The sequence below is a fragment of the Barbus barbus genome (assembly GCF_936440315.1).
Source record: "Barbus barbus genome assembly, chromosome: 33".
NCBI lineage: Eukaryota > Metazoa > Chordata > Actinopteri > Cypriniformes > Cyprinidae > Barbus > Barbus barbus.
This window is the reverse complement of record NC_136761.1, coordinates 3943703-3969228: the sequence shown is the minus strand read 5'-3', so window position 1 is coordinate 3969228 and position 25526 is coordinate 3943703. Positions and strand designations below refer to the sequence as shown.

Below are 25526 nucleotides of genomic sequence, written 5' to 3'. Positions count from 1 at the left end.
CTCATCTTTCTAGATCCACTTTTACAGTATAAAAAGTATGCAAACATTTATACAAGTCTGATATCACACGTCTGACTGGGGAAGCACATCTGTCAAGACTTTTAAGATTTGAAAAAATAGATTAGTAATTAGAACACTTTTTTTTCGACATCACATTTTTATATATTTCATTTTATTACATATTTTCTAAATCAGAAGACAATGTTTCATCCATTTTTCATATATACAGCTGTTCTCAGAAAGAGACTCAGACACTGAATCACTGACCAGTGTGTGTGTGTGTGTGTGTGTCCTCAATACACTCACTCAGATAGGCCTGAACCCTGTGACGCCAATGGCAAAATTTTTTTAAAATTCCCACTTATTTCACATAAAAACTCCAGGTAATGTCACCTCAAAATAAAATATCACATTACGCGTAAAGGAGAATGTCATTTATTTTTAGACCTTTAATGTTATTTGCATTCACACTTAATGACAGTTAAACACATTCCCCCTCCAGAAATGTTACTTTTCAATTGTAATGAACATTTTCCAAAGATTAAACAAAACAAATACTATGATAACATACAAAAACTTTTAATTCATTCATTAATTTACATTACTGCAATATAAATTTAAGGAAATGTAATATGATCAGGTGTCATAAAATCATAATGCAAAACTCTTAATGAGAAAATAAGCATTATGAGTGGGGAAATAAACAACCCAGACATGTTCTTTAACCAGATTAATGCCTCAAAATAAAGACAGCGTGTTAAAAACCCCTAATTCCACATGAAGCCACACTCAAGAAACATCAAAAATCACACAGTAACACACATCAATCGTTCAAATCATTATTTTATTTTAGTTTTGTGAGTAACATGGATTTTTCCCAAACCGTCCCAGCAAGACCAGAATCATCACCCAGACTCATAATCTCAATTTCACAACTTCAATGATGCCAGTAAATCACTCAATCCATTGCTTTTCCATCCTTCTATCCATCCACACTATTAATTACCTACATTTGTGACATTATGGTAATCCAAAAGACAAAGAAAAGAAAGACGACAAAAACAGCCCAAAACACAAAACAGACAGGACATTTACAGTTAGAGATGATGCCCAACAGAGAAAGCAAAAAGAGATATTAAGAGCAGCGCAGCAGATATTGGCCTATGTGTGCGATTTTATTTTTCTCAGTTATCTTCTTCGTTAGTCTTGGGGTAGCGCTCAGGTCACGGCATCTGAGATCAGGCTAGTTTGCCATGTTGAGAGTTTAATCAAGTAACTTCTGGAATACTAGTGAAACTACACTAGTTTCCTTTAGACCAGGGTAAGCCCCTAATAATGCCTTTTTCATATCTTAGGGGTCAAATATTTAGGGGCAGAGTCAATGTGAAATGGACGAGGAAATAACTTTAACAGCTTGCTTTACACCCAGGACATAATCATGTTTTCTCTTTGAGTGACACTTACTAGAAAACTGTGTTCAATGGTGAATCTCACGAAGCCCATGCCACATTTCACCTTTCTCCAGAAACGCAAAAGAAAACGATACATTTTACATAAAAATGAAGCCTATATTCTTGTTAGTGTAACATGGGGAAATTTTATTTATAAAGTATTTATAAATAAGGTGTTTTTGTAATTTTTTTGTTTTCTTTTGCCTTCAGGCTGAAATGTGACATGAGACTCACCCTCAAACATTTGAAATGGAAATATATTGCATTAAACAGTCACTTAGTCGTCCTCCTTTCGTGATGTGAACATAATTGGTTCAGTGAAATGGAAGCTGCTACTGCTGCTGCTAATATTGGCTGGACAGGATATGACATCACAGTGAGAAAAGATAAAACCGTTCCACAATTACCACCAGACAAATAACACCATGGGGCAAGAAAGTAAAAACTGTCAATCGTCCGTTATTGGGCTGAACAGGTTAGAATCTACATCAGTTCAAGACCAGAAAACACATTTATACAGCAATCCATGATTTAGTAAAAAGTCAATTTGAATAGCAAAAACAAGAAAAAAACAAAAACATATTAGACAAAACTCACAGTACATTCACAGAAAAAAATATTAGCAAATCCTACAAGTAAGGCAGTACACTAGAACCTATGAATCTACCTGGCATTCTCCCTGGATACCTTACTCAGCTGCACCACTTCTGGATGCGTTAAGGTCATGTTTGGCCTTTTATTGGATGTCTATGCCACGACAAAATGATGAACCTCATCGAGTAGAAAATAATGAAAACATCTCATTTATACTTTAAAACCTAGGTCTATATCCAAGCAATCAAGTGGCCGGTTTTATAGTTTATAATGAATATATCCAATCAATCGCCTATGGCTTCTGGAGTAATTCTAGAACAAAGGTATAAAGCTGTTGGCCTGGAAACCTTACAATACCAAGTGTGCCATAGTGTGGTCATGTGTTAGGGTTCAGGAACACTGTCTGGAAGTGTGTGTGTGTGTGTGTGTGTGACAGCTGAAAGTAGGAACGGGATCTTTACGCAATCGTCGGATGCACAGTTCAGGAATGGTAACAAAGATTGTGTTTCCTTTTTAGTTACAGAGAAAGTTTCTATGCTATTTGAGTGTCATCGTTACTGTGGTAACCTTCGACATCCTCAAGGCCGCTTGAGGAGGCGTTCGTTTGGCTGCTGGTCGAGTGGCGGACCGCACCGTTTCGCTCTGACCATCAAGGATGGAGAAGAAGAACGGGGAAGGAGGGGACGTGGGAGTGAGGGGAGGGAAGATGGAGCAGGACCGGGAGCGGGAGGAGAGGGATATATAGATTCAGGAAGTCCATTAGTCCTTTCTCAGTTTCCTGTTTCTGGGAGACCTTCTCAGAATGTCGTCCTCTGATTTCTACACAAGAGAAAATTACTTTGTCAAAAAACAGTGAACAAATGTTTTGTTTTTTAAATATTTGGAAACAACTTGCAATACATTTCTCAATCAACCACCTGTAAAGCCCTACTTGGACGGTATTTATTTCTCATCATGGGCTTAGTTTGCAAAAATAAATTCGCAAGGCACCTCAGTGATAAAATTTTGTAATTTTATAATCCTACAAACCTTGGAAATGCACTTCTCACGTGATCAGTCACACGTTCAACATCTATTTAAATGTCCTATTTAATAACAGGAAATCTGATGCGCTATGGTTTAAATGGTTTTCTGTCTTGCATTTTAAATTTCCAAGTAATGCATGTTCATTTTCTAAACGTGGAAATCATCAGAAAGAAGTTAACACACCCTAACACAACCTTATCTACACAAGGAGGCAAACATTTGACCAGATTACATGGTTGACAATGTGTGCGACCATGTGTGCAAAACATTTTAAAATTGTATTGCTTACTTGCTGCCATAATAACAGCCAATTTCAATGGCCTGTTTAAATGATTTTGTTCCATTTTCATCTCAACATCTCCCAGTCACCGTAGTGGAGCAGTGACTTCATATTCTTGTAAACAGATTCCAGCATCTCAGTAATAAGTGTGCATGTTTAAAACGCAACGCAACAGTTACTGTACAGTTCTTGGCATTGGTTAAAAAAGACTTACAAACTACTTTTAGATTGATCATATCTTGTAAACTCAAATGTGGACAGCAATTAATTTACCATACAACCTTTCAAAAAACAGTACGTAATTTGAACATTCATTGAACATGAACAAAAACATTTTTACACAGGCAATGGGAGAAAAATCATTCTTGATTCAGGCAGCAATTGAAAGAAAAAAAGACTAGCCTCTGTATAAATGTTCACAGCAACTTATGGTCCCCATGAGAAACAATTACTGTTCCATCAGAAATTAGAGAGAAAACAAAGAAAACCGCATCATCCAAAACATACAAAATCAGGATCTCTATTCAGACATCATCAATCTGGGAAAATTAAATGGCATTAAACACATCTAACACATAATGACTTTGCTGTGATGACGACAAATTGATTTACTAAAATAAACCTGATCTTCCAAATCCACATCCAGGTGCCTATTAAAAGACTTCATTTTTTTAAAAAGTAAAAAAAAAAAAAAACACAGAATACCTACAGAATCTAAACAACAACATTTGCTAATATTTCCTATGGGTTTCTAGTAGCACAAGATGCTCTACCTCATTGGATGTATTGCCGTCTTTGTTGTCATTCTCTGCGGCCTCCGCTTCTTCTGTGGAGTCGTCTTCTTCACTCTTCTTTGCTTCTGAGGGAAGAACAACATAGAATTATAGAAAACAGCTCAAACCTTCATAAGATCCAAACCCAAGTCCCCAAAAGAGAAGAGAGTGTAAACAGAACTAGAAATACAAAAATAGAAAGAAACTTCCCACCAAAGAACACAACTGCTGTGACTGGACGCATTTGACTGAATGAAAGATTTAACAAAAGTTGTTTATCTATCAGACCTGACTCCTCCTCCTTGGCTTCCTCTTCCTCCTCCTTGGCTTCCTCTTCCTCGGCTTCCTCCTTCACATCTGGCTGTGGTGCGTCTGTCTTCTTGTACTCAGCAGCAGATGTGGACTCTGAGCTCTTCTGTAAGGCACAGGATGACATTTATTCTAAAGATGAAGGCATACTTTAAGGTCAGGCTTCATTAAATGACACACACTTACCTTTCCGGTGCAGCAGAAGACAATGATGAGCACCAGAGGCAGAGCCACAGTCAAGACGTAGACAATCCAGAGCCAGGGTCTCTCTTCAGCAGCTGTTATCATCTGATTCACCAGACCGGGCTGTTAACACACACACACACACACACACACACACACACACACTTAATTTACTAACACACATGAGTACAAGAGTCTAATACAGACAATCTATAAAGGGGTGTGCATACCAAAAGCGAATTTTATCATTTGTGCGAGTAGATTACATATAAAGTTAATGCAAAATTCGATGCAAATTCGGGCCCGGGCGACACAAGTGATGCGATTGCCGTGAACGAACAATATTCGCCTCAATTGCGTCTTCTGTGCAAGTTTAAAAATTTTAACTTGAGCGGGAAATTCACATGACGCATTTTCACCAAGCCAATCAGCAAAGAGCTCATTGACATGCCCAGTTTGACATGCTGTTGATGTTGATGTGCATGAAGACACTTCTCATCATGCAATGTTTTTTATTCACAGTGACGAGTAACACATCCTGTGAGTAATCTAGAGCAAGTAACACAATGCTAATATTTGCTTCGCTTTTGTTGTGCACACATACCATAAGAAGTTAACTTTTTAATTTTTTTGCCACTATTAATAAAAGTAGAAATCAGGAAATCACATTACCCAAATGTTTCAGCTTCCATTTACAATATTTGATATGCTTTATATATATGTGCACTGATCGATGTTTATATGGGAATAAAAACCATATTAAATCCTTCGTGAATGTGAACTAAAGTCTTATGGGTCTGGAACGAGATGAGGGTGAGTAAATGACGACGCCATCATTGGGTGAACTATCCCTTTAAGTTAACCATTGAGGGTTGTGCTGTAAACCCTTCAAACCAAGTGACTGTCTTTAATGTTGCTGTGACAAAGTCATCATGGCTGATTAAACCAACCACAATCAAAGCATCCACTCAGACAAAAACCCACAGGCTTCTGCTAGGTCCTATAGCCAGGGACAGAGCTGGCCCTCTAGTTTAACATGCAAGGCATGCCTGGAATCCACCTTTGGGGCAAAAGGCATTTTCACAGTAGGAATTCTCATGAAAGCCAGCCAAAATACAGCTAATCCCAGAGTACACGACGCTCAGCAGTGCCTCCCAGCACACCGACAGAACCAGAGACATTCCCCTGGGATCCACAACCTGCCTAAGAGAGAGAGATCCCACACCAGAATTTACTTCCGAAAAAGACTCAGCACTGCCTGCTGATTGGCCGCCATGACCTGCTCATGTCTTTGCTTAAGACGGCAGTAAAAGATTTGGCTAGACAATAAAAAAAAAAAAAGAGAGACATCTTAAAAATTCTGAGACAGGGTTTCTAGCGTTCAAACCAATCCGCACCATGTTCTGCAGTCACACATTATTTTTTTGACTGTGTCTAACTGAGAGCCCTACTATATACACACACACACACACACACACACACAATACATCCTGTAGGGCTCTATGATGTCTGCAACGGGAAAAACAGATGGAATCACGGAATGCAGTAATAAAAATGAAATTTACTGCAAAACACAATGTCATGGAATTTGGCAAGTTTTTAATGAATAAACCAAAAGTAGGGCTGTACAATTAATCAAATTGCGTTACAGTCTAGTGTTTGTGAATATTAAAGAGCAAAAAGACTGCTTTTAAAATATGAAGTCTGTGTGTCTCTGTGTGAAGAAATGTCACGGTTTCATCAACTACACATTGAAAAAAATCATGACCAAAAAAAACAAAAACATAAAATTGTGCCATATTAAATGTCCATTAAATAACATTAATAGATCCAAATTTTGATTTTGATAATATATTAGTAAATGTAGGAATCAATGTTCTACAACGTTCAACTAAGAATAATAAATGCTTTAGAACTCATTTTTAATTGTCACTTCATGTTTGAATTCAAAAGTCATCATCAAATGTCATGAACCATTAAATCAAAATCGTAAAACGTAGAGTTTAGAGAAAAACAACAGATCCCTAAAAAGTCATTTTTGTTCATCATTTAATAATCCGTTGTTACATTATGTAAACTTCATGCTTCAGATTAATTAGAGATGCTTTTACAGAAAACAGAATGCAGAAAAAATGAAAATGGAAAAAATGGAATTGTGGGGGTGGGGGAAGATTTCATAGAGCACTGTGCACGTCAGTGAAAAGGTCACTTATAGCTCCAGACAGCCAGAAATTCATCATGCAGGAACCCTGGGATTGGGCCACAGTAGAGGCTCATACTGAGTTCTGGACAGATATTTACTGCAGTGTAGAGATTCAGAGGTTAGACGTGGGCTGTGTGAAGGGCACAGGGGGACGAGGAGCTGTGGCCTCGCTGTGTGTGTTTGCTAGAGAGATGCACACTGAAACGGCAGATGTGTACTATGTGCATGTGTGTGGGTTGATGAGGAAACGGCTCCACGCCCTGTGGAAGAACGTGGTTGGTTCAACTGCCTGTGCTGTGTCATGTGAGAAAGTCTCAGGAGTAAGTGGAAACAGATTTTCAGAGCACTGCTGAGTGCATCGACACACATAACTAACACACGGCATCCCTTACAACACATGAGTCAGGAAAACAAGAAACAGACACAGGAAGAAAAATAATTCCACAATTATGACTTCTTACTATTGGCATAAAGTCATATAGAGGTCAACAACAAATAAAAATCTAGGTTAAAATTTGTGCCAAGTTCTATATACTATAATTTGTTGGAAGTTACACGACAGAAAATTAACAAAAAAAACCTTGTGCCAAACCTTGGCAAACCTTGGCAAATTCAGTGACTAATCCTTCCTCATACGTGTTTAATTTATCAGCCTAGCAACTGCTTCCTGGTGCAATTACAAAAACCTGTGCACACTGTCTCCAGGAAACAAAGTTAGCCAATCAGACTGCAGCTTTTGTTAAAGTTACTGCTGTTTTTTTGCATGCAAAATGCACTGGATGAGGATGAGCCTTTTTCTAGTTAACTGTCCGCTCTCATCTCACTGAAGAGCGCCTGACTGAAGGAGAGGTATAGAAGATCAAAAATAGATGTTTCATACCTCTGCGGCTCCCTCAGCTGCTTTCTTCAGGCCCCAGCCATCAGCCGCCCATCGCTCGGCCACACTACGATCAGAGGTGACGAAGAAGTTGTCAAAGAAGATATCAGAGGACATGGACCAGAGCTCCAGACCGACGGCGCTGAATGGAGTCATACGGAACGGGTGCAGGTCCTCAAAGAAGTCTGGGTTAGGGACCTTCCTGGGCTTCCACACTCCCTGACAAATAAACAAGCGATTAGACGTTTACATTTTCAGAAGAAAACACCCTTAAGTTCAGAACTCTGAGTTAGGGCTTTATTTAAATCGATACTCCTAAAGCTCTCGGACTCAGAAATCACCTCTAATAATAGGGCTGCACTATTTGGGGGGAAATAGATTTTCTTGATAAAAACTGATATTTAAAAGTGATAAAATGCGAAAAAAAAAAAAAAAAAAAAAAAACGGTTTGCTGTGCATGTCTGTAGGGTTGCACAATTTGCAAAATGTTTGTGATCAATATGACTAAAATAATAAGAATAATAATAATATTATATAATTTACTATTAGTATTACCGAATACAAATATAATAACGACAAGAATTAGTACTATTGTAATATTAATAAATAAAACTAAAATAATAAAACTATAAGTGAGCATTTAAGAAAAATGAAATAATTAATTTTACATTATATAATGTTAATAAACTGCATTTACTGCGAACCAAGCTGCTCTGAGACACTGCGGAGACCAGCGGATAATGAGCTATTTTCAATGTAAACTCCCATTGAAATGATTGGCTAAACTCTTTGCATATGATATGTGGACTACACCTGGAGCGTTCTCAAACTTCTTGCAAAATGATTTCTCCATTTTCTCGATTGATTCTCCATTTCTTGACTCCTTTAAATGCTTAAACTTTTTAAGCATTTGCAATCAATTGCCATTTTGGTTTTATTAATCAAACAAAATGCAAAAAACAAAACAAGATGCTACAAGAAGCTAATTACCTGATAATTAGGGTTGTCAATCATTGGTGGCTTCCACTTGCCCTTGTAGTTGGGGTTGTCGATCATTGGTTTCTCCCATGGGCCGCAGCCGGGGGCGGTTTCACAGGCGGGATTGGGGATCTGAGGTGCTTCCCACTGGCCATCCATATCCTCATCCCTAAAAGAGACGAGCACAGATGTAGTGCAGTTATGAAAGAAAACCTCACACACAACGTGCTCCTCATATTTCTATTTCAGCTGCTCTCTTGGTTAAGGCTATAATTACAAAATTTAAATTAGATCATCACCGCAGGAGTCCTAATTTCTTCATTAAAATCAGCTCACTTCACCACTGTCCAACACATAATCCCTCAGTCTTTTACATGATACAGAGCGATTGTGCGTTCAGTACAATGCAGCTCATTGTATTTATGTCTCTATATACACATGTGGTCAGAATTGTTGGTACCCTTGGTAAATATGATCAAAGGCCGCTGTGAAAATAAATCTGCATTGTTAATCCCATTGTTAAATCTTTTATTTAAAAAAAAAAAAAAAATCTAACCTTTCATTGGAGAACATGAATTTAAAATGGGGGAAAATATCATTATGAATTAAATGTCTTTACTGTCTATATCCAACAATTAATACAATAATAAAAAACAATATATATATTCATATGGCTGCTAACTTTTTAACTGAAATAATAAAAAGTGAGATTTTGTACATCGCAATTTGATTGGATTGTGACAAGTAGACTTTTATTATTATTAATTAAAGTTGTATATACATTATTATACAAGTTTCTCCAGAGCAAGAGAAAGTTATTTTTTTATAAAAAAAAACAAAAAACAAGAAAAGTTTTTTTTGTGTGTTTTTTTCATAACTTTCAGTAATCATGCATAGTAAGACCAAAAATATTTAGTTAATAAAGTTTTCTGAAGATTTTACTGTAATGGATAAAGTCTTACCAGTCTTCTGGCTTGAGGGCTTCGGGGTCACTGATGTACTCTGGCTCATCGTCCAACCAGCCGTCGGGTTTCACCGCATCTTCATCAGCAATCTTAGCGGGAGCATCTTCGTCCCTAAATTACAAATACATCAAATCATAAGGATATGGACAAAAGGTGATGCTTCTGATCCCCAGTATAACCCACAAAGATATTCATTGTCCAAATACCCACACTTGCGGTCTTGGCCACTTGAGAGCGCAAGACTGTCCCAGGTCTTCAAAACGGCAAAAGCGCAGTGCCCTTAACGCACACTAAATCCACACCATCTCCAATACCACTCTGGAGTGCTATTTGAGGCTTAGTGTATCCCATCATGCATCATGTTCTGGAAATAAATCGTGGGACCTTTGCAGAGACCTCATGTGAGGTCACCGAAACCTTTCCAATGCAAGTTAAATATTAATATTATAATTAGATATTACATATAATTTGGTAGAAAACTAAGTATTGCACTTTTTATTGGTGCAAAGATGAGTAGTGGTGAGATTTATTTTGCAACTGCTTTTTATCACTTAATTAGAAGCACCACAAATTAAATCGTGTCATGTTATAGGGACTACTGAACAAGCATTTAGAAGTTCATTTTAAAATGCTAAGTATTTAAATAAAAATAAAGCTATGTAAACACTATATTATATATATATATTATATTATCCCATCAGATAATGAAAAGTTCTATACGCACTTGCGGTCTTCATCCTCACTTGGGCCAAATACAGGAAATACGTCATATAAGTAGTGCAAAGATTGCAAGTGTGGGTATTTGGACAAGGCAAAAAACTCTCTCTGCCTTACCAGTCCTCGGGTTTGACGGCATCTGGATCCTGAATCTTGGGTCTCTCATCCCAGTCCTCTGGTTTGTGGTCATCGGGGTCCTCGATCTCAGCCGGGGGGTTGATGGGGGGAGTCATATCATTCAAGAGACTGCCGCTGTTCACCACCGTCTGGTCGATCAGGATCTCAAAACTGTTATCAGGGTTCAGCACTGCAGGAAAACGGATCGAAACACATGAGAAGACCACAAAAATTCTGTCCAACTTTCATTTTTGATTGACGGGAAAAGTGGCAGACAGGCTAAACGAACTTGTAAATTTACTCTGACAGTAGTTGGCGCTTTTGGAAGCAGGACGAGGTGTGTGTTGTTACCCAGTGTGAAGAGATGGGTCTTCTTGTCGGTGTAGTATGTGCGGAGGTCAGAGTCAGGCTTCTTAGCATGCTTCTCCTCAAACTCGCCAGTTTTTGGGTTCTTGTGTCTAAAGATGAAGTGCAGTTTGTAATCCTCACCGCACTTATCAGGCCCAAACATGATGGTGTACGGAGTCTTATCCACAAACTCCTCCTGTGAGGACAGAAAGGGAAGAGGGAGGTGAGGACACATTCGATTCTTATGCATTAAGTATCGTGTCCAGCTCATGTGCTACCAATAAACTATATAAATAAACAGCCATTGTATTGGACACCCTGATTCTAGATATATCACAACAGGTCAGCACTAATTAAATACAGGCGTAAAAGGGTCCAGAATGTTTTGTGATCTGATCACTGAACCCATGCGTGGTGGGAGTCAGAAATGCATGTGACCACATCACATGTAAGGGTGTGTGATATATCGTCTGTGTTTTACGTTTCTCTGAGGAACATGCAATGGTGTTTCATTCCTGAATGAATCAGCCGTTTAAATGATTCGGTTCAATCGCAATGACTCACTTTTTAACAGTGACTTGCTGCCACCTACGGGCGGTTTTAATTTCACATGTAAAAAGTTTATTTTTATTATTTAGATCATTTCATATAACAGTATTCAATGTTTTATGATAAATATATCAAAACATTATGCAATTGTAATTGCAGGTTAAAATGCATTCATGTTCTGCACTAAAAAGTAGTGTGTAAATACATCTAAATACCACTTCAGACGCAGCTTCTGTGTTTTCTCTGCATTTTATTGATACTGATTTCATTTGCTTGGTAACAGGCCAAATGTCTTATTCTAATTCACTGATTAAACGTAAGAATTTAAAAACATTTTTTATTGGATTTATAGTTTTATTGGAACTTTTAGAAAAACTTCTTTATAAAGGTAAAAATGCCCATAAAAGGTAAAAATCTATTTAAACTTATTGAAAATATTCATTTTTATCAGTGTGAACTGACCACACAGAATATGAAGAATATCAAAAACTTTAGGAGTCAGCTGTCCAAGGTAGTCCTTAAGATACCAGCATAACAACACATTTATCGTTACTGATAAAATCCCAGAAATTCAAGATATTATTTTTTGTCAGTATCACATGTGCAATGGAAATGCTCATCCGTCCTAAATGCGCCCTGGACTGCAGAGTAACACTCATTTACTGCGATCATTCTGGGATGTGTAGTAAGAATGCACACCAAAACGTCCCAGCATTGTACCAAATCACACATTTAGTAAATGTACGAATATCTGGTAACACTTCACAATACGAAACAGGGCCAAAAGGTATAGCAGAAGCTACTGCAATTTATCTTATCATCTGCTCAGTGAATATATATAAACCATCTTACCAAGTCAAGATCAGGGGTTTGAGACAGCAGTTTAACATAAGCGCCACCACAGTCAATGCCAGTCTGGAAGTTCACCTCATACCTGAGGAAACATGGCACATCATTAGTATTATTTATGGGTGGATTTGGATTATTTGAGTGTATGGTTCATAATCGTCTTGAGTTGAGCTTCACATTAAACATGTCATTTTCAGGCAATGTACTATAATATTTGAAAACAAAGCAAATGTGTCAAAGTTAAAACTTTGACATGAGATTGCTGGCACTTTTATGAAACTCACGTTTCATAAAATTTTAACTACAATATTGCCTTTATACTCATTTCATCTGTACATTCAGACCAAAATGCATACCAACAGCAGACAAGAATACTCACTGGACGATGAGCGGTTTGGTGTCAAAGGTGAAAGGTCGCAGTAGGGAAGCAGAGATGGCGTGATGCTTAGCTTTAGATTTCAACACCAGACCTTTATCGCCTGGGAGTTTAGTGTCCTTCATCTCCTCAACCTCCCATTTACCTACACGCAAAATAACACGCCACAACCTCAAGATCACCTCACACATGCTCCGTTCATGTGTTGTCTGCAAAATACTTTCTTATATTTACTATATTAAACGTCCTCAAGTTTTGAATTTTTGGCGTAATTCAAACAAAAGTTCAAACTATTTAAAAAGTCAGAAACAACACATAACAGTCTGGAACATTGTTCTGTGATTTTTTTATTTATTTGATATATTCATAGATCTTAATTGTATTTATACTAAACAAATCTTTCAGGTATCCACACCTTTTCTAGACTTCAGATGAGCAGAAAATGAAATCTTACCATCATACTTTGCAATTTCCTCATCGATGCCATCTTTCTTGGCTTGGGATAAAACCCATCTAGACAGGAAACAAACAAACAAACAAAACAAACAAAAAGCATTCAACAACAGAAACATACTTGACAAAGAAAGGCCCTTTTTGCTCATATTTATGACAAATATCTTCAAATGTTACACACTACTGTTCAAAAGTTTAGGGTTGGAAAGACTTTTTTTCCCCCGAAAATTCAGCTTTGCATCACAGGAATAAACATTTTAAAATATATAAAAAAAAAAAACATTTTGGATTGTAATAAAATTTCACGATGCCACTGTTTTTACAGTATTATTTTTAGAGTATAAGATACTCAAAAACACCTTTAAAAATGTACCAGACCCCAAACCTTTGAACATCATTGTATTTACGATTTATTGTATTTATCTTTCTGTTGTGAGGATAACAGACATCTTACCCATGAAGTGTTCCTTTATCAAATGACTCAGCAAAGTAGTGCTCTCCCATTGGCTCTGGAGCTTTATATGTCACCTTCAATAAAGACGTTTGGGGAAGATGTTAACCTAGTTGCACCCGTTTTATATTTAACAACATTTCGGCTTTGTTACAGGGAAGAAATAGAGTCATCTGGGTTTGGAATGATATGAGAGTAAATCTGGACGGAATTTAATTTTTATGTTACCTGGCCCTTTAAGTGACATGATTAACCACTGGCAGATCAAATATATCTAACAAACACAGACCACCCACTGCTCTGGCTAAATCTCAATGATAATTTCCCAACAAGAATCAAGTCTCATTGTTCTCGAGAAATTTAAGTCAAGGGTCACTGATGTGGATGCTATTTTGAGCTGAATGCACGGCACTGAGGTGCTAATGAGCTGTTTTAGGTCACCCCCCAACACCCCCTGCCCCTGATCAACGTACGAGTGACAATTCAGCAGAATGAACAGAGAGCTACACGTTTGACCGTTTAAGCATGAAGATCCTGGTGTGCTGTCTAAGTAAAGCACATTTCTCAGTTAGCCGCAGTCTGAGTAGGCATCGCTCTTACCGTGGGCACTGGTGGGGAAGTGGGGGCTTGCTGTTCCTCTTCCTCAACATCTTCCTCTTGCATGTCATCGATGGCATCTTCCACATCCATCTCCATGTCATCGGCCTCCTCCTGCGCCCTCACATGACCCATGAGGCCCAGACACAGACTCAGAGAGAGCAGCGCCACACATAACCGCATCTTCAGCTCCATAGTCTACAGACACAAGAGGGAATGAATTAGACATGGGTCAGGACAGTCCGCTAGCTGTCTAGCAACTCTGATTAGTTGGTTTATGATGTTGGTTGTGAGAATTCTTAAAGGGGCAGTTCACGCAAAAATTAAAACTCTTGTCATCATTTACTCGCACTCAATGACTTTCATAGTATGGAAATACACTGTGGAAGTCAATGGGACTACAACTGATTGGTTATCCACATTCTTCAAAATATCTTCTTGTGTGTTCAACAGAAGAAAGAGAAACACACAGATTTGGAACAACATGAGAGTGAGTAAATGTTGACAATTTTGGGGTAAATTATCCCTTTAAAACAAAGGTTTCTTTAAGATTGATAGCTTTTGAGACAACATATCAACTAGTAGAAGTCTGAAAATGTGTAGTTTTGCACATCCTCAAACAATCAATCAATCAATCAGTTTTCTGGAAAACCATCCAACATTTTCATCAAGACCTACTTAAACTAAAAAGTTCTCACAGCTCTTCCAGTGTAAAATCTCAGTATGATCATGCTGGTGTGACATCTACACTAGACACTGTCACTATTACAGAATGAACAAATGAAACGGTTCATCACGTTTATCTGTGTGTGTTAGGGGTCAATGACTGGACGCTTGTCCTTAAGGCTCGGACAAACCAAACCGACATCAAAGAACTAGCAGCAATGAAAGGAAATGTACCGTCATCTCACATGGTCTGTGTCTGGGCCACAAAGTTGAGCTTGAACAATAGAAAGACCAACTGTGCCTGTATGAGAGGAAATAACTCTCCATACCAGCAGGTGTAAGCTGATTCGCTGAGATAAACAGCCAATCAGAGTGATCAGTCCGACGGGCTTCGCCAACAATTCAACAGTCAATTGCATGAACAGAAACTTGATTAAAAAATGTAAAAGTCAGTTACACTTTATTTTAGAGTATGTGTGTTACTCATGAAAATACTGGTAATATAAGGCAACTGCATGGGTTAAGGTTAGGTTTAGGGTTAGTACCTAGTTATTGTAATTGCTATAAAAAGCACACTTCTGTTCAAATGTTTGGGATAATGTTCAATGTTTAAAAAAAAAAAAAAAAAAAAAAAAAAAAATTCTCAGAAAAAAAAAAGTCTCATGCTCAGGAAGGCCGTGTTCACACTTGGCGTCTTTTTTGACTAGAAAAAGTTGACAAGAGCGTTTTTTTTAATGAAAAACAAAGCTGGCAGCGTCTGTTACAAATAGCAGCTGAGAGCGTCTTTTGTTGTCATAGCAACAGCTGTAACAGTAGCCTAGCGCTGTGTACTGCAGAAATGTCAAGAAAGAGTAAAAAGTTGGCTCTTTGAAGTTAACGGGAAAGAAAATGTAGATTCACAACAACGTTTGTGGGTGCACGACATTATACGGGGAAGGAACCAATATTATGATAGAGTTTTCTGATCATATCATACAGCTCCTTGTGCTCCGAAACTAGTACGAGCAGTCTATCTACCAGCACCTTCTCCATTTTTCTTCTTGTTGTTATGGAAACGACAGATCTCGCTACTCGCTTGTCATTGGTCAGCTGTCAAAAAGGCGCTTGACGTAGGGCGTTTTTTTCAGAAAAGTTGAAATTTTTTCAACTCGAAAAAACGCTCTGAGCTGCAGAAAAAGACGCCGGCGGTGGCGTTTTAAAAAGCGCTCAGGACTTTTTTGAAAACACGGTTTACTCCATAGGATTATAATGTAAAACAGACGCCGGCAGCTTCGAAAAAGACGCCAAGTGTGAACACGGCCGAAGGCTGCATTTATTTGATCAAAAATACAGAACAAAACAGTGATATTGTAAAATTTTATTACAATTATATACAATTTATACTTTAAAATAATTTATTCCCGTGATGCACTACTCCAGTCTTCAGTGTCACATGATCCTTCAGAAATCATTCTAATATGCTGATCTATTATCAATGTTGGAAACCTGCGATTCTTTTTACACTGAAGCCTGCAGTAATGATGCTGAAAATCCAGCTTTGCATCACAGAAGTTATATTTTAAAGTATATTAGAACAACATTTATTTTATAGTGCAATGATATTTCACAAGATTACGGTTTAAAAAAACATTTTTTAGCAAATAAATGCAGCCTTAATGAGCATAAGAGACTTCTGTAAAAATCATTAAAACGTTTTACTGATGTATGCGATGTAAGTGCAAGAGATTTATTTGTCATACAGTGCAGACGGCTTCACTGATTATAATGGGAGTGTTTTTTAAAGTGCATATACTCAGTCAGTTATGATGCTCGTTGATCATGTAAATGTTCTTTGCTCGTTTTCTGTATCTGCAGTTTGAATAACTGAGGAAATGTAAGCATTATAATTACTTACACTGATTATATAATAACAACTTACATTGTTTTCATGTGAAATACAAGTTCAGTCTTATTAAAAACCTTAGGCTGCTTTTAGACTTACGCTGGTGCACTTTCCAGCAATGAAACTAAGTAAATAATTTATCCCGATAATATTGTGTATCGGCGACCTCACAGGCTGACAATAGGACAATATGACAACTGAGCATATTGAGAGAGGCAGAGAGGTGCAGAGGCTGTTGTGAAGAGGCCTGTAGACAGCAGTGGACATGTTGCCATCTCAGGGTCCCCATGACTCCGGTCGCTCAGCGATGGCAGAAAGGCAGAGTTCTGCAGCATCAGCCCCTTTTCTTTAATAAGATTTACCCCAATGAGATTACACACATACACCTATCAACATGTGCAAACAGGCACTCCTCTAACAGAACCAGCATTTTACCATAAAACATGTTTTGTGGTGGATAAAACCAAGCATTTGCCCTCTATATTCACCATAAGCATATTTTCATCTGAAGTATCATTTGGAGTGAGTTAACAAAAGCAAATATAAATACTCTAATGACCACCTCAATTTCGAGACCCACAAGCCCTTGCTTTCTTTCTTCAGCGTAAGCATGTGATTACTGTCATTCGCCTCAAGAGCAGAGCTTTACAGCACTGTCAGATCATTCCTCAGAGTTATCAATAAACACTGCAAAAACCCTTAAACACACCTTTGAACACACGCAGACGGTGTACCCCACAGACTGTTGTGCTAATGAGCTTAACACACTCAGGATTAGTGCGACCGAAGCAGCGGTGCCAACAGCGTCTGATATCAACACATCACCATGACAGGCAAAGCAAAACAAAACCACTTTCACTGGAGTACACATGACCAACCACATAAACAAACCGCATAAACTTGGGCTGCACGGTTTGAGGAGAATAACGAAATTGCGATAAAAAAAAAAAAACACTTTAATTGTGATTCAAAATTAAGCAGAATTGCCTTAAGAAAATTTAAGTGTATTTGCTACACTAACTATAGTCTAACTATGGTATTTGTAGCAAAACTGTGATTATACAAATGGTAATCAATATGCCAAAAAACATGGTTATTACACTTTTACTACAATAATACCATGGTTAATTTTCGTAAGGGAAACCCATAAGGAGCCCTTAAAGCTTCTCTTTTGTTGAAAACGGCAGTTTTTTAAGTCTCTCGTTACGGGTTTGGGAGAATGGTTAGCGAGTTGCATTTTCAAAGGCATGTAACTCAGAGCAGATGCAGAGACGAGGAGCAGCATGAACTGCAAACCGAGCCACTCTGAGATAAAACACCGCATCAAGAGCTGCTCATGTATATAAAAGCACAGCGCCACGATTCACTCTGAAACACACGCTGCATGTATTTGTTTCACTGAATTTGTGATGTCACTTATTTCGAATAATCATACAACATTAGCTTTAACTAGCAATCATCCAGACCAAATAATCAGTCTAGGGCTGGGTATCAATTCACATGTCCCGATTCGATTCATGATTCTTTGATTACATTTAGTGAATATAGTTTTAATACAAATGCTATTGATATTTCAAAAAAAAAAAAACTGCACAACAGCAATATATTCCTGTCACAGTTTCTTCATGTTAAACCAAACTTTTATTTTGACGGGTTGCCGTGAAGAACTTGCAGCTGCTGTGTAGGAGATATCATATCACTGATATGATGGTAGTTTGCAACACGTTTACATTAATCTACACCTCGCCTCCAGTGTCGGACTGTTCGAAAACAGTATAAAATCACAGTTCTTTTTGCCCCCAAACGAAGAACGAAAACAAACTTTGTTTTCGGGCTGAACGATTAATTGCATTTGCGATAATATCGCGATATGAAAAAACGTGACACGCGAGAGTAAAGAGGTGTGTTCGACTTGAAGATTGATCGGTGTATGACAAAGTACAGCGAGAGAAAGCATAATGAGACGTCCGCTCTCTTATAGCTCTCGCAGTATTTGATGACACGCAGCGATTGGTCTAGTTGCGCTGCTTCAAGTCGAACACATCTCAGCAGTCTTCAGAGGAAGCATCAAGTTGGCATGCATGCATCAAGTCCGCAGTTTGTGGTCTTACATATCATGCAGAATCGACGCGCTACATGTAAATGATATCCTTTGTTGTATTTTCCTGTCAAAATAACGGAGTTCCTTTGGAATTCTTCAGCTTTTAAGAACTGCCGGGTTTTCCGGTAGTGGGCGGGACTAATGCGCAAACGGCAATCTCATCGGCTGGCGCTCACCTATTATCCTCCCTGTTTTGATTTCAGCGAATCAGTTGGAGCGAACGCAGACAACCTGATTAATATTCATATAGCTCAATAATCCTTAGTGCGTTTTATATTGTTCTTAGTAGTAGAATTCGTAGTAGTTTTATCTTATCAGTATTATTTGTAGTTTCCCTTTTTTTTATAGAAACACTAAATGACAAACAATTTCTTAAGCACCACCACCAGACCTAAGTTCAGTCAACATGACAAATATGCATTCATACATTATTATTCTAATTACTAAAGTTCTATCATCATTTAATGCTAAATTATCATAATATCATATAATGTTTGACTGACTGATGCGAAGTAAGATATTAAAAAAAAACTGTGCTATTTTCCAAACATAAGCCTATATAAAGCTTATGTTTGGAAAATGGCACAGTTTTTTTTATATTAGTATATCAGATAATTAATATTAGTCTGGTGAGTAAACTGAAACAATGACAAGCCAATGGAGATTCTATTGCCAAGGTGTCTACAGAGGGATAATATTTACAATAATATACTGAATTTGATCGGTGTCTCTCACATTGTCCCACAGAAACATTAAAATAGTGTATATTAGTGTACAATGTTTTATAATAATAATTTATTCTATTTAGTGACCATTTCATTCATTTAACATTTAATATTGAGGGCATCCAAGTTATTTGACATATTTGAACATTTCAAAAAAGTAAATATTTACTTTCCCTGGTAATTAGTTTATTTTATAATGATGTAACTCAGTTACTGTTTGTGAAAAGTAACTAGTGACATAACTAATTACTTTTTTAAAGTAACGTGCCCAACACTGCATACTATACAATGATTTATTACTTGTCTTTGTTGAATAATACAGAATATAAAAAGCTTAAAAAAAAAAAAAAAAAAAAAAAAATCGCATATTAAAATCGCAATCGCAAATATTGGTAAAAAAAAAAAAAAAAAAAAAACGCTTTTAGATTATTTTCCAAAATCGTTCAGTGAAGTATATCAGGGCCTTTACAAACCGTTAACCACTGACAATAGGCCTAGAAAAATAGATAGATAATAGATAAATTTCACAAATTTTGATGTTTAGATAAATATGACAAAGACAAGATTATTAACAGCAATAGCATTCCGTAAATGTGGTTCGATGAGATGTAGTTGTCTACGGTGAAGAAGACATTTAAAGGTGAAGAGGAGGACATCTCATCCCATCTAATAGTGTTATATCAGCCACCCTGCTCTTGAGATATCTGCCATAAATCACCCAGATCAACCACTACTGAGCAGTTCTAAACTATAAACACAAACAAATAACCTTAGTACTGCACTGAGACCAGAGCCAGACCAACTCAAGCGAAGATTGAGATTTACAGAAAAAAATATAAGAGCATGAGTTATCAAATCTCACTGAACTGAAGAGAGAAATTCACTTTAGGAGCAGGACACTAGAGTTGAGGATCCCTGGGGCTGCACCATTCTTGCTAAAATGTGAATCACGATTTTTCTCCATGGGAATTGAGATCACGATTCTCATTTTTTCAACCAAAATGTATTGCACTCAAGTTCAAATAAAAAGTGAATCGCCGTCATTTAGAAATGAGATCGCATTTATGTATGAATCGAGATCGTGATTTTTTCCGATTATCGTGCAGCCCTACCTGGGGCTACACAGGGTGGAATATGTGTGTGTGTGTTTGTATTGTAGTGGGGCTGGGGGTCACAGGATACACTTCTGACCCATCTGTTGCTCAGTGAACTAATGATCATGTGTGGGGGTAGAGCGATTACAGACAACACACAATGCCAGCACTCCATCATCAGCACTATTAAAGCTAATCAGCAGTTAACATTAGCATCTGAGCTAAACCCACGCAAGACACCAGCAAAATAAAACCAGAATTTAGCAGAGACCCACCGACTCATGCAACACTTGCTAAATGAAGATCACAGTTTGATTTGATACTAAAAAAATTAAGAGTAAATAAAAATAAAAAAAATCAGGAGAACACAAGGATTATTTGTGCTTAAAATAAAACTGTTGTGAAAAGAAAATATTACTAATATTAGTAAAAAAATATTACTAAAATACTATAGTAAAACTCACTGTTTCCCCTTCTTGAAAGACTAACAGCATGAACAGCATGTTTCAGACCAACATGTTATTCGAATGAAGACAGTCTTTAAAATTATTGTGGACTAGAAACAAAAGCAAAAAGCTCATTATATTTTAATTAATTTTCTTTGTTTTGTTTTTTTAAATGCCACATTTTGAAGGTCCCAGATTTTTGAACCGCTCACACTAATTAAATTAACACTATTATCACACACACTCTAAAAAATGCTGGGTTAAATACAATAATAATAATATAAATATTGGACAGAACACATGGTGGTTTGTTTTCAACCAACAGTTGGTTTAAATGTTTAACCTAACTTTCTGGGCAGGAACCCAACCGCTGGGTCTAAATAAGACAATCACTGGGTTTGTCCATATTTTACCATAATTGTACAACACAATTCTCCACTTGATTTTGAAGCATTTAAAACACAGCACACACACACAAGTGGGAAGTAACACTTCTGTTAATTGTCCAAGCAGACACAGTTATCGGCCATTATTAGGCCATTAATTAGACTGAAATACATCAATACAGAACAGACTCATCATTTCTACAAAGGATCATTAGAAGTAGAGGTATGCAAACCTGTCGGGACCTGGGCTCGGGCCATTTTGTTTTTTTACAGATTGGGCTCGGGTCGGACTTGGGCTCATTTAGCTTCTCCTTTAATTGTGCCCATATTACGCGCAGAGCACACATGGCGACTGTATCAAATACTGATTATAAAACATAGGCTATGATCAACTCACTGTCTGCAGCTGGCCGCTTGCTCGTTACTTTAAAAAACAAAAAAACATACATTTAACAAATAAAAAATAAAAACGTACATTTAACAAATAAAAAAATGCTCCAAAGGTTTTTCTAAATTAACTTAATAAAATAACGAAACAAAATACAATCACTTTGCCATTTCATGCAAAACTGAACTATTTTAATAGCTGAAACAGTATAAGCTGTTGTGGGAGAAGGGGAGAAAAAGAAGGGCTCGGGTCGGACTCAGGCCGGTAATTCTGATAAGCTGTCGGACACGGGTCGGGCTAGGGCCTGAGTTTTAGGCCCGTGCAGGGCTCTAATTAGAAGGGGTCTAGTGGCTCCTGTTTGCACACAGCAGATTCATTAGTTCTGGACTGGACTCCATCCTGCCCCCTATAAAACAAACAATTGGGACTGAAAGAGGAAGGCATTCAACATTGCAGACACGGACAGTGAGCTGCTTCAAATCCAGTTTGAGCAGAGATCTGCTCTGCTGATTAAATACGACTGATCCATTAGACCCGCCACAGCATCCGCTGATGAAGCCCACAGGCTCCGACCGATCCGCCCATATCAACCGCTCCGATCAGCCAGTCTTCTCTGGCCACTGCAGCGTCCTGTGGTCAGGCAGCTTTGCATAATGACTGACAGACAGTATAAAACACTTTCCTACAGAGCTGTGCTAGTTTCATGGCTCTTTCTTTTAGGGCTGTGCAATTAATCGAATTCGATTATCACGCACATCTCGTCAGTAAAGCCGGTTTCGTGATTAGTAGTAAATCGCCATCATCTGCTTTCAGATGGAGTGGCATTTACTACACAGAGCCGTAGTTCACTGACAAGCTACGCAATATCGTGATCATAAGTGAAGGCGATTCGTCTGCGATAATGAATGCGATATTGTGTAGCTTGTCATATAATGAAATATGATTTTGCTAGCAATATAAAGTGAAAGCAACACTGTGAATATCACAATGGTTTTATATGGCCATTAAGATTTCACTATCAGTCCTTTTATACTCGCAAGTATAAGAACTTAAAAAATTATAAGTTCTGCAGTAAATGCTGTTGGAGTTGGTAAGCATAATTTCATTTAATGAGTTAAAACGGTCTAAGTAAATCAATTCAAATCAATCTATCAGCTGAACTCTGAATGATCAGTTTACATCATTAAATTTCATTTTAGCATGAAATGAAAGTTCACTCTTTTCTAGATGAAGTTATTGTGACAATTCATCTGTGCACAGGTTTTACTCTCTTATTCATTCATGCACCTTGTAATTTTTAATCAAAATGTCATAGCTGGTTCTTGCAAAGAAGGTGTTTAAAGGTGACAGTAATAAAACATATTTAGACAAACAACAACAAAAATTATCACAACAATTCAGAATAACTTAGATAATTATCAATCACAATACCAGCCATGCACAGTCAGCCAGTTGTTTTTGCATTATAAACATCTTCAGGCTGATACAAGACTTGATCAGCATACTGCAGGGTATTCTGCAATAACAACCGGTCGATTGTACATTATATTTGTTGTTTATACGACTCAAAGTGCTGGTTGAATGATTGTCCAGAGCAGGCGCTCGTTATGTCAGACTTATATGTGATTAAACCACATATGGAGGTCCCAGCATGGCCTAACCGGGGGTTTGTTCAATTCAGCACTCAACAGTGAATGCATACACTTCCAGAACACACGGTTAAGCCTCTTTACACTCGAGCGCCACAGATCTGGGCTTGAGACGATGGGGGAAGGTCCCACAGAGCTTCCACACACAACCTTCCCAGAGTGCACCAGTGTGACTCAATGCCTCTGAGCAGGATACAGGCCATAAAAGCAAACAGATAAAATTGCGTAGATAATTCAAACGACCTAGTTCATAGATATCAAAGACAAGGTACTTGAATGACAGTGTTAGGGAAGTGTTAAACTCCTTGACAAGAGTTACCACCAGGAAACTGATCTTTAGGTTAAACATAAAAGGTCAAAGTTGAGCTCCAGAATCCGAAAACATGTAGTTACATGTTAACAACCCACTCTTGCTGAGATTAACTGCATGATTCTGTTAATATAAGCAAATAAGAAGACTTATACCAAGTGTTCTTTGGTTTTAATCTGACCAAACTTAATTTGAGTTCCTAGCCCATGCAAATGTCAGTGTGTCTCTCGCGTGACCTCTACCTTTCCTCTTAAAGGCGGAAATGACGTTCAACTGACATGTGCGGCTCTAGTTCAGCCGGTTTGGCTTTTCCGCATTAACTCATATCCTCACAGAGCCTTGCTATTCCACAAACCACCATTTATGAACTCAAACCGAAAGCAAAAGATTAGGTTGAGTGATATTTGATCAAACATCATGCTAAGTGCATATCTATAATGTGCAACACATTTAATATTACAAACACCTACGAAATCGTACATCTAACTTTACTTCCAAATTTATATTTTATATAAAAATGATTAAACCTTACATGTGTATATAATAATTTTAATGTGCAGAGGTCAGAGCAAGTTAAAGTAAATCGGTCACCGCATGTTTGACTAACTTCATTTAATTAATTCGCGAATCTCTCTCAGCAGCTCTGCCCACCGCCAACATCTGATAAAGACCACACTTCAGCTTTCATCTCACGATCAGTAACGTGAAGCGGGTTTCTGTGGTTATACGGCTGATTTTATTGACATGACACCTGTATCCGTTAGCTTAGCTCAAGCAGCTAGCTGACCAACTAGCCTTTAGGTCTACGCACATATTCTGTTTAACACTCGAGCTGAACCATACAATCCCGCTTTCTTACAATAACACATCGCAAAGCATTCTGCACATGAACTGAAAAGCACACAGGTGTAGTAAAGCTCGTATTTGCAGGTTTAGTGTACTCACCCGTGCTCACTGATGAAGCACTCTGCCTGCGACTCCAGCGCGTCACGTGTGGCTGTGGACGAAGAGTCCAGAAACAGAGGCTCCGCCTTCCACGAGCATCCGATTGGATCCTGTACTCGGCGTAGACACGCCTCTTAGACATTGCGAGATGGTGATTGGGCAGATTTTACGTCTGTCATGGACTGATGTCTCCGCCTCCGACCTGCACCTCGTGGACACCGCTGATTGGCCGTCGAGGACAGGGAACTAGACGCTTATTGGACACATCTCAGTGGAAGTGACAGATGACGGATACTTAGGAAATACACAAATAGGCTACTTTTTATTAAGCAATCTCTTAAATCACACAACAGTTCCGTAAGAGCTTTATTTCAACGAGACATTGTGTTTTTTTTGCCTTATGTTTATTTATATTAAAATCACCTGAAAGACAATATTGTTAATACCTAATCAATATTTAATTACAAACCAGGTAAAGAAAGTATTCAAAATTATACACAGGATTTAAATATTATTTGGCAAAATTTAAATCTGATATTGATCTTAGTTGCTCTTTTTGTGTCAGTTGCCCTGAAACTGTGGTACATTTGTTTTGGCATTGCCCTTTTGTAAAACAAAATGGCAAAATGTCTGATTTTATTCTACAAAATATTGAGTCATTTTTTGTTTTGGAAATACGTATTATGTTTGATCTTAGCGAATAGTAGAGAAAAGCACAGTCACGTTTACATGATAAATCTTATTTTTTTACATGCAAAATTTCATATTCACAAATGTAATTTCTCCTGCAAAAAAACTTGTTTTTTTTCTTTTAGGAAGGAAATGGAGCATTATATTG

At 37.7% G+C, this 25526-nt stretch overlaps 1 protein-coding gene across 1 annotated transcript; it reads right to left on the bottom strand.

Moving 5' to 3' along the window:
- Positions 1-825: 825 nt before the first annotated feature.
- LOC306853301 (calnexin-like) lies at positions 826-24742 on the bottom strand. Its single transcript, XM_079390607.1, has 15 exons — positions 24689-24742; positions 14100-14294; positions 13503-13576; positions 13050-13108; positions 12599-12740; positions 12223-12304; positions 10825-11017; positions 10474-10663; positions 9637-9750; positions 8687-8843; positions 7700-7915; positions 4620-4739; positions 4413-4539; positions 4125-4210; positions 826-2864 (listed from the first exon to the last, which is right to left on the bottom strand). The coding sequence occupies exons 2-15, from the start codon at positions 14289-14291 to the stop codon at positions 2805-2807; spliced, it is 1812 nt and encodes a 603-aa protein (XP_079246733.1). The 5' UTR covers positions 14292-14294; positions 24689-24742; the 3' UTR covers positions 826-2804.
- Positions 24743-25526: the final 784 nt, after the last annotated feature.

Excerpts from the sequence above, each read along its gene's own strand:
- LOC306853301 (XM_079390607.1), bottom strand. The coding sequence starts at position 14,291 with ATGGAGCTGAAGATGCGGTTATGTGTGGCGCTGCTCTCTCTGAGTCTG. Across the intron at positions 10,664-10,824 it reads GACCCATCTCTTCACACTGG|TGCTGAACCCTGATAACAGT; the intron begins GTAACAACACAC and ends GTTTTCCTGCAG. Across the intron at positions 2,865-4,124 it reads ACGGCAATACATCCAATGAG|AAATCAGAGGACGACATTCT; the intron begins GTAGAGCATCTT and ends TCTCTTGTGTAG.